The sequence below is a fragment of the Polyodon spathula genome, chromosome 4 (genome assembly GCF_017654505.1).
Source record: "Polyodon spathula isolate WHYD16114869_AA chromosome 4, ASM1765450v1, whole genome shotgun sequence".
Lineage (NCBI taxonomy): Eukaryota > Metazoa > Chordata > Actinopteri > Acipenseriformes > Polyodontidae > Polyodon > Polyodon spathula.
In genome coordinates, this window is record NC_054537.1 from 93,711,652 (window position 1) to 93,721,473 (window position 9,822).

General features: G+C 37.0%; 1 protein-coding gene across 4 annotated transcripts in view; it reads left to right on the top strand.

Annotated features, from left to right (window-relative positions):
- The window catches only part of ctnnal1 (catenin (cadherin-associated protein), alpha-like 1), an 85,649-nt gene extending 76,273 nt beyond the window's left edge, over positions 1 to 9,376 (top strand). For 3 of the 4 annotated variants that reach the window (XM_041249101.1, XM_041249103.1, XM_041249104.1), the window contains 8 exons: positions 242 to 279; positions 463 to 513; positions 2,245 to 2,399; positions 2,924 to 2,972; positions 4,227 to 4,283; positions 5,237 to 5,356; positions 7,450 to 7,533; positions 8,495 to 9,376. In XM_041249101.1, coding sequence (XP_041105035.1) covers positions 242 to 279; positions 463 to 513; positions 2,245 to 2,399; positions 2,924 to 2,972; positions 4,227 to 4,283; positions 5,237 to 5,356; positions 7,450 to 7,533; positions 8,495 to 8,659 — 719 coding nt within the window. In that variant the 3' untranslated portion in view covers positions 8,660 to 9,376. The remainder of the gene's footprint in view (positions 1 to 241; positions 280 to 462; positions 514 to 2,244; positions 2,400 to 2,923; positions 2,973 to 4,226; positions 4,284 to 5,236; positions 5,357 to 7,449; positions 7,534 to 8,494) is intronic. The other variant, XM_041249102.1, reaches the window with a different exon arrangement.
- Positions 9,377 to 9,822: the final 446 nt, after the last annotated feature.

The window sequence follows — 9,822 nt, forward strand, 5'->3', positions numbered from 1 at the left end:
GATGTAACCCAGACAGTTTGCTGGTAGTTTCAAGTCAGGTTGCTGTACTGGAAGAACATGTCCCTTTCTCACGTTGTGACTCAGTGATGTATATTTCAAGGATCTGAAAAGCTACGGTTCAACCACAGAGTAAACCCACAGCTTTCAAATATTCAATACAGACCACTATGCCAAATTCCATCTGGGTGATACAACTGCCAGTTTATGTAAAGATCTGTAATGATCCTGCTTTTGCTTCCAGGAGAGAAGAGAACCTACCTTTCATTGCCTAGACCAGGGGTAAGTGAGTTCACAAGCTTCTGATTGACATACACTTTGTTACATGATAAGATGTTTGTATGTAAATATTGATTGATTTAATAGGTTAACACTTGAAATATGTTCTATACTCAACTAATTTCGCCATGCCGCCTTTGATCGACAGAAAGTGCAAATTTTAACAGGACACTTTTTTTCTCCTAGAAGCTCTCTGCAAATCTCAAGACAATAAAACCAGTCAAACTTGACTCTGAGGTATGCTGTCTTTCTTTATATATATATATATATATATATATATATATATATATATATATATATATATATATATATATATATATATATATACACAGTACCAGTCAAAAGTTTGAGTACACCTGCTTTAAACCAGGTTTTTCATGATTATCTATGCTTTTAACTGTATAAACTTGTCTATAAACACTTAATATTTCATTATATGATACATGCACTTATATAAGCTGATAATCATAAGTGAATTGTATTCAAAAATTTAATTTTTAAATGAAAATGTAAATCTTGTCAATTTCAATGAAATGGTCACCCAAAGCCAGGGGATTTCAGTCTGAAGCCCAAGTCAGTTAAGTCTGAAATGTGTATAACACGGTGTTAGAACTCTGGCCTAAGAATAAAAGTGTCTTTCTTAGATGTTCTCTGAGTTTATTAGCATGTTACCTAATTAACCTTTTGTCACCAATTATTGTTAGCAGGTGAGGGTCCATGATTACTATAAATATAGGTAGCATAGGCACAAGTTTGTCATTCCTGAATGTGAGGGAGCAGAAAATGGCAAAATACACTCAGTTAAGCAAAGAAAAAAGACAGTCTGTAAGAAATGAAGGTTAATCTTTAAGACAAATCGCAAGAACTTTGCAAGTGTCTGTAACTGCTGTGGCCAAGACCATCAAACGATTTGAAGAAACTGGCACTCATGAGGACCGAACAAGGTCAGGCAGGCCAAGAGTGACCTCAGAATCAGAAAACAAGTTCATTTGAGTCATAAATCTGCGAAACCGGCGAATAACTGCCCCTCAGCTAAATGCTACTAGAAGTACAGATGTTTCAACATCAACTATTCATAGGAGATTGCGTGAAGCTGGACTAACTGGAAGAACTGCTTCAAAGAAACCATTAAGAGTGCAGAATAAGAGGAAGAGACTTGCCTAGGCCAAAAAACACAGAAACTGGACGTTTGAGGAGTGCAAGTCGGTCTTATAGACTGATGAGTGATAATTTGAAATATTTGGGTCCAACCGCCGAGTTTTTGTAAGACGCAGAGAGGGTGAGCGCATGAGTTCTGCATGTGTGGTTCCCACTGTCAAGCATGGAGGAGGCAGTGTCATGGTCTGGGGTTGCTTTGCTGGTGACAGAATTGGTGATCTTTATCAAGTCCATGGCAAGCTCAACCAGCATGGCTATCATAGCATACTTCAGAGGCATGCCATTCCATCAGGATTACGGCTAGTTGGGCAGTCCTTCATTCTTCAGCAAGATAATGACCAGAAACACACCTCAAAGTTGTGCAAGAACTATCTGGCAAAGAAGGAAAGTGAAGGACAACTCAATCTAATGACCTGGCCTGGACAGAAGAGTCAAAGCAAAGCTACCCACTATTGCCCTACATCTCTGGGAATTTTGAGGAATCCAAGATTTCAAGACAATTTTCAATTTTCTTGAACATTGCTTTGATACTCCTTATGTTTTGTGTATTGTAACATGTGTTTTCATTTTCAAGTATTTACAGAAATATATAAAACGTAAAACATGGTCAATTATGAAAAAAACCTAGTTTCCAGCAAGTGTACTCAAACTTTTGACTGGTACTGTGTGTGTGTGTGTGTGTGTGTGTGTGTGTGTGTGTGTGTGTGTATATATATATATATACACATACACACACACACATGTTTTTTATTTCTTCGTGTCGTTTTGTAACACATCAAGTATAAACTGGTGCTGCTGTGTCTGTTTCAGGAGCAGACAGCTATCGCTAAAGTGGGTCTGGAGTTACGGCTGCTGACCTCCGACCTGGACTCTGAGAGTGAGAAGTGGGAGGACCAGGAGCACGAGATTGTCCGACAGGGGCAGGGCATGTCCAGCATGGCGTACTCCATGTACCTATTCACCAGGTAAACCCGTCTCAGGAAAATTCATTAAAAAAAAAAAAAAAATGTAGAAAAACGCTTGCCTACCAGCCATCAACCTTTTTGTCAGTTTCAAGCACAGGGGCCACAAACGCATTCATGAGGGAATAGCTGCGTTTAGGGGAAAAAAGAAAAAAAAAACTAAACTGAAGATGATATCCACTTTATTAGGGTCTGTATCTAACATTGCGCCATGCCACCATTTTGCCCAGCTCACAGGCTCCACAAGATGCAGGAGGGTGCTTCAAGGGAGAGGCACGTGGGGGTAGATTTAAGATGTGTTAGCTTGCAGTACATTGGTGTTTTCACACCTCAATTTAAGGATGTTGTCAAGATTAATGTGATTTCCAGTCTGAAGCGGTTTAGAAGATGCACCATGAAAAAACAATTCACCTACTTTTTTAAATGTGTGTTTGTATTGTATTTTTCATCATTGATTTTCAATAACTGTCAACTATACTGCAATGAAAAAGGCGCCTGACACTCACATTTTTGTCTTTTGATTGTAGAGGGGAGGGCCTTCTGAAGACAACCCAGGATTTATTTCACCAAACAGAGGTACAAATGGAGTCTTGCAGCAGTCTATCAGCATTTATAATACACTCTGTCAGAGGCATCATTGAAAACAATGAGCATCACTTCCAGAAAGAGCACAAATCAATACGTCATTAAAAGGGCTAACAATCATGTGTCTTTCTAAACAGCAACACTGCATCTTAGTGTAATAATGAACTTAAGTTTGTGGTTTTTAAAAAAAGAAGATAATGTACAGTATAGAAGAATAAAATGAAATAAATGGAGAAGTAGACTAGATACCATGATGCCTGAAGGTTTAAATAGAAAGGAACAGTAGATCGTTACATCATTAGCTATATAGTGAATGACTTCACAAAGATATTAGATTTAAAGAGAAATAAATGGGTATCAAAAGCCTATAAATACCACCAATGTTTGTTTTTAAACATACTTTCCCTTAACAAAGGCATGTTAAACATACTGAAACGTTGGTATTATTTTTTTTAAACCAGGAAAGATGTTAATGTTTATACAGATGGCTGCTTCTGAAGGACCACGTCCAACCTGTCAGTAAATTTTAAAACATGTTCCATGCACCTCATTGAAAAATGAGAAAGTTAGCATTTTGTTTGTTGGACATAAAGGGTTAAAAGTGCCGTGGATGTCTCTGAGTGGCTCATTTAGTAAAAGCACAGCTACATGGTTTGCAGGGACTCCTCACTGCACTACAGCAACCCCTGCTGGCCAGGTGCCCACTGAGCACAAACACCAACACCAGCAGGGCTGGCCTTTGCCCTCCAAAGATCGATAGGTTGCTGACATCCGCTCTCGAGATCCTGCATGTAAAAGACAAGCTGGCTGAGTCGTGGGATCAGAGCACGGCCGCTGAGGAGAAAAATTATTGGACATTTCAAACTGGAGGAAAAAATAAGGGGGAAAATAATTGCTAAATAAAAATACAAAAAAGTGCCATGGTTGTCAAACTGTTTGGTGTACTATACAAAATATTATTATTATTATTATTATTATTATTATTATTAGTTTTAATGTTCCTGGTTAAAACTGAGTGACTAGTCATTCAAAATGCAGACGGATGCATCCGTTTCTCACTGTGAATCCAAAATGCTGCTTTGTTTTTTTGTTGAGGTTGTTTGTACGGGCTAAAGTCATTGTGATTCAATACCGCTGTTCCACATAGGATGCCAGGTGGCTGCAGTACAAACATACAGTACAGAACGCACTGAATACATTATCTAGATGTGTTCAAGCTTGTTCATGTGTTTGTGTTTTCTACAGGTATTTGCTGAAGAGGGCTTCAAATTATATTCTTCACTCCAAGCTTTCTCAACTCAGGTACGATAAATGAAAATTGAAACCGCAACCCAGACAAATTTGTTTGTTTTTGTTTAGTTCCATTTTTCCAAGCCAGAAATGGTGAATATAGTTCAGCTCAAGCCCTTGAAGAAATGTTTGACATGGATTAATGGCTGGTTAAGCCAAATGTATTTTGTAACATGTGAAGAGTGAGAAATTAATGGTATTAGGGAGTCAGAGACTGAAAATAGGCAGTGTGGGTGATACAAATTGAAATGCCTCAGTAGCCTGTTTCTGTTTGTCATTTTAAATTCCTTCATTAGTCATAATATTTGGTGTTTTAGCATCCCTGTGTTTTAATAAATGTGCCTGCATTGCTGCTTTTTCAGCAGCTTCCAATAAACCATTTAAGTAGCTTGTTTCATTTGTTTGGTAATAAAATGTAACAGTACCCTTTGCTTTGACTTGTATACATGTGTACACACACACACACCCCGCATTCTATGATTCTCTAGGTCATTTGAGGGTACTGGTATCATGCAAAGAAATCTTTGTGGTGGCAAACAAAATAGATGGAGGCTGTGCATTTTGAGATTTTGTATTCATTGTTGATCTCTGTCAAGTTCAGAGTCGTCGTCCATTAACACTGCCACATTGTTTTAAACTGGCCTTATCAATAAAATAATTTGATCATAGGTTCACTTCAAATTACAGTGCACAGTGTGTGTGGGGGGGGGTCATCTGTATTCACTGTCTAGTTTCAGTAATGCTTTAATGATTGTGTTATCTAACACAGTATGTGGTGCTGCAGTGGATTCACCTAGGGCATCCTTGTAAACATGATGCTTCACCTAGGGATTTGCCTATAAGGGTGCATGTGTTTAGATTGTGTTTGGTATATCTGTTGAAACTTTGTAGTTACAAAATGATTTGCTGCTTAAAATAGCTGGTATTCTAATCATTTTGCGCATTTGTTTACCCTTGTCCTTCAGCTGGGAGATGATGAGAAAGCCATCTTTACAGCAGAGACAGAGAAGCTGGTGGCCCTGTGTCAGCAACTACAGATAACAGCGAGAATGCCTGTGCAAGGCAAGAATTCGACTTTCCTCAAGGTACTCCTCTATTAAAAGCAACTCAGATTATTTTTGTATTTTTCCTGGACTGAAAAAAGGCACTTGTGTGAACACTGAAAATACAAATCAGACCTGCCATGCCTAACTGTGCTTCAGTATACCCAGAGGAGGTCAGGGTCAGTGCCTGTGTTTCATTTACAGTTCCATTTTAAAATCAATTTATATTTAGAATTATATTTAGAATTTATATTTCAAGTCATAATCATTGTTGTGATTTGTTCAACTGCTTTCATTTGAAGCCAGTTTAATTTAAGTAATGTGTTGCCGCTGTTTGTCATCCCCTCAATATCTTGTGTTCAAGAACATTTCATTCCAATTGAATACATTTAGTGTGACATAGGCTGGATATACTCCCAGTACACTGTGTCACTGATACACCCCAAGTGGGGAACACAAACTGTACCCCCAGTACACTCATGTCACCGATGCACCCCAAGTGGGGAATAGGGGTGTACATTGTTTAGAGTTTAAACGTTAGTAAAGTGTCAAACGTTTTTAATTTTGCTTAATCATTTAAACATTGTCAAATGTGCAGATCAAATATTAAGAAGCGGGTGTCTGCAAATAACAGCTACTCCCAGTTTTTTTTTTCTTCTATTTTATTATTTCCTACCTTTGTCACATGGCATCATTGTCATTGGATATTCAACTCCCAATGTCCAGCATTCTTTTGGTCACGTGTCTCAGCTTCTACTGAAGCAGGATCTAGCGTGGAGGAGGTGGGGCCCAGAAAGGCTCTCTTGTTGAGCCAGATTACAGAAGGCTGTGCATTTTATTTTATTTATTTTTGCTGCTATTCTGAGACTCGTGATGTTAAAGTTTATTAACATGTTAATTATTAATTTTTTTTAGACAGAATATTGATTATTTGAATCAACGTGATACTGTACTTGGAATAAAGTCAGTTTGGTATGAACATAACTAGTTCTTCTCTCTTACATACAGCAAGTAGGACAGATTAGTGACTTGGATTTTAGCACTGTTTTGAATAATTAGACTGCATAACATTTCTGTAATAATACAATCAATGCTCTCACCCTCTAATCAAAACAGACCCTTATCATACTGCTATTATTATTTCATATGGCTTCACTTTATATATATATATATATATATATATAGAATAGATATGATACAGGATTATACTATAATCGTAGTAGTATATATATCCCGTCATAATTAATATGATGAATATATAATTTTATAATGCTTAATTTAACTAATAATTTATTTGATTTAATTGATTTATTCTGTCAAACAACTGTGCTTTTAAATAGGCCAGTCCTTCATTTTTCATTACAAGCAAAACATAGAAACGACATCACCACATGTAAGCGACTCATCTTTATTAAAACTGTAATGAGAAATAAAGCGTTTTGCTGGACACACTATTACAATCGTTATGACAAGTAACTGTATTTAAATTAATAAAATGAGTTGCTTCGGCATTTAAATAAAGTTACGCTTACGATTTAAAAGCCCATTTCTAGTGGTGGTGAATTTTTTAATTGGGTTGACATTTAATTTTCAAATGATCTTGATTGCTATGAGAAGTGGGTCTATGTGTCTGCAGCTTTGTAACTAAGGGCTACTTTATAAATTCAGTGTAATTCAATTGTGGATGTGTGAATTAGATTGATGTTAGATATCTGGGAAAGCTCATTTGATAACGTTTATATACCAACACTGCCCCCTGGTACTTTCTATTGATCTTGCTTCCATCTCATACTTGACGCTAACTGGATTTAGGGCTAGAGACTGACTGAGTAATCTGTCCATAGAAGCCACAGAGGAAAGAAAACGGCAGCTGAATCTGCTAATGGAAGCATTTGTAAAGTGGTGCATTGTAATGCATGACCGATGAATGAATTTGGAGCGTTCATTTGAAATTAGTTTATTTTACCATTGAGATTGCATTGTGTATTTTCAGATGTATTATTATGATAATGTGTACACTTTTTTTTAAGAAAGTAAAAGTTTCTGTTAGCAATGTAAAGTACAATATGAATTTAAATCCTAGGCAGAACACATCTGACAGCTTTTTATACCGATTGCAATTTTGATTCTTGCAGGTGGATTCATCTATTCAGAATACCAAAAGTGTCTTGACAGTAGTTGTCTATATTCTCCCTCTTTGCAATAAGCTAATCAAAAAGGTAAGATTCAGTCATTAGCAGTGACTCGTGACTCTGCTACTAGAATTCTAAAATAAGTTAATGCTTTAAAATCAAGCATATTTGTCTCCTGCTATTTCTATGAACAATGGTAGTTAAATAGCCATTTAGGTTTTTAATTAACCTTGATATGCCACAGAATGACTAGCACACCCACTGCCGATACTTGCCTGTCATCGCCGGGCATGGCTAGTCCAGCTCAGACCTTTGTAGTGTATTGCATCGTACTAGGTTGTGAGCTTGCAACCAGAGAGGAAAGCTGTGATCAGTAGTCATGATAAAAACTTCTGCCAACTTAGACAATTAAAGGGATCAGCTATATAAAGATGTGGTATCTATAAAATAGATCAATTACTGTCGCACTCTCTACAGGACTGAACCTACTGAGAAAACTAGGGCATAGCTATTAAGATTGCTGGACACTTTAATACCACGTGCAAAAAAAAAAAAAAAAATTGCTACCTGGAGAAACAAAAGTAAATGACATCTTGAAGAAACTCAACACACATACAGAGATTGAGATTAATGATGGAATGCTGTTTGCCTGAACTCTGTTGCACTTGTCTCTATTTCATGTGTTTATTTAATTACCACCAGGGCCACTAGAGGGTTATGAATCCAAGTTTGTGTAAATTAAAACAGAAATGTGTGAAGATTGCATTGTCTAGTGGTCTAAAGCAATGGTTAAGAAAATACATCTGACCAAAAACATGTTTCCAGGATCTGTAGTGCTGCCCGCAGTGGGAACACATGAGATCTGAATAATTTATTTCTGATGAAATATGTAAGTGCTACTGTATGTCTACTGAATGTAACTTGTGCTTAAGAACACATACTCAGGTTCGGTCATGTGGGAAGGGCCTCTAACGTGGTTCAGATTTGTATACAGTAAGTGATGTTAACAAGTCCTTCAAATTCCTATATTGAAAACTTGATTTTGCAGTACAAGTGTGAGCAGAGCAGCTTGGGATCCCCCCAGAGCTGGAGAGAGACCCCACTCCAGACCCCGGTTCATGAAGACTGTCTCAGTGGAAAGAATGGCAATGGCTTTGGAGTGAAATCTCTGGAGCAGCATGTGGCAAACCTCACCTTCCTGGAGAGCAAGTAACAGCACACCTGCATTGGACAGAAGGAACCTCTTTGTGTTGTGGCGTGTACTGGAATCATTACAAGAGCATCCCTAACACCACCCCAGTCACATGGATAAACAGATCACCTTGAACTGGCAGTGCTATCCTTTTAATCACTATTGTTGTGTTATCTGTAATGGGTCAGCGGTTCCCAAAAGTCATGCTTTTTTTGGTTCAATTACTTAGTATCTCATATAGTTACACATACCTTATACTCTTTGTACAAAGTGGTGTTTCAAATATGTATTTTAAAGAGTATTTGTAAAGCATAGTGCAACTAATTGTTATTAACTGACTATAATGGGTATTTTGTTGGAGAGAGGGGGCTTTAAAAGGATTAAGTAAGGCTAATAGCAACATATATTGCCCCTTTTGTTATAAACGATTACCTTTGCTACTTTGAATTGCAGGAATTTGGTAATACAGACCCATAGACCTCTGTGTACAATAACAAGCCATTTACATTTCTGATAATATACAGTATGTATCTTGAGGAGGCCAGCATTTATTAAGAGTATTGACTACACTTAATACAAATTTTTATTTGCAGATTGCTTTAACTTGTATTACTGTACTGCTAGATTCTTTTTTTGTTTGTTTAATAAAACATATAGCTTAATCTCTGAGCTGGCTGATTTACAAGATTGTTAATTCACGTTTAGATTTTAAATTCAGTGGCGCCCTTAATTTTGTAGAGACAGTACAATAAGGATCCAGATGATGACTCCCACTAAAGATCTTTGTTTGAGAACTGCTGTAAAACATTGTATGGAACTTGAAATAATCATCACATTGAAATCAGTGGAGTGCCCTTAAATGTTTACTGATCTGACGACTACCTGGCTGAAAGTCTTAACAAAACTACAGAGCCAAAGAAGACGCTGCTATAGACAGAAACTGGAGATGTCAGACATGCTGCATGTAGTGAACCACTGCTGTTTTAAGAAAGTAAAAAAGAAAGACAATTCTCTCTGTAATGTAAAAGTTATATGAGCACTGAACCATTAATCCTTTCATTGTTGAATAATTTATACAAAAATCAAAAACACACATTTAAGAATTTCTTCTGTAGGTTTGACCCTGTATTATGTACTATATATAGAAGAAATATTAAATGCTACTCTAAATGTATTCTACCTTG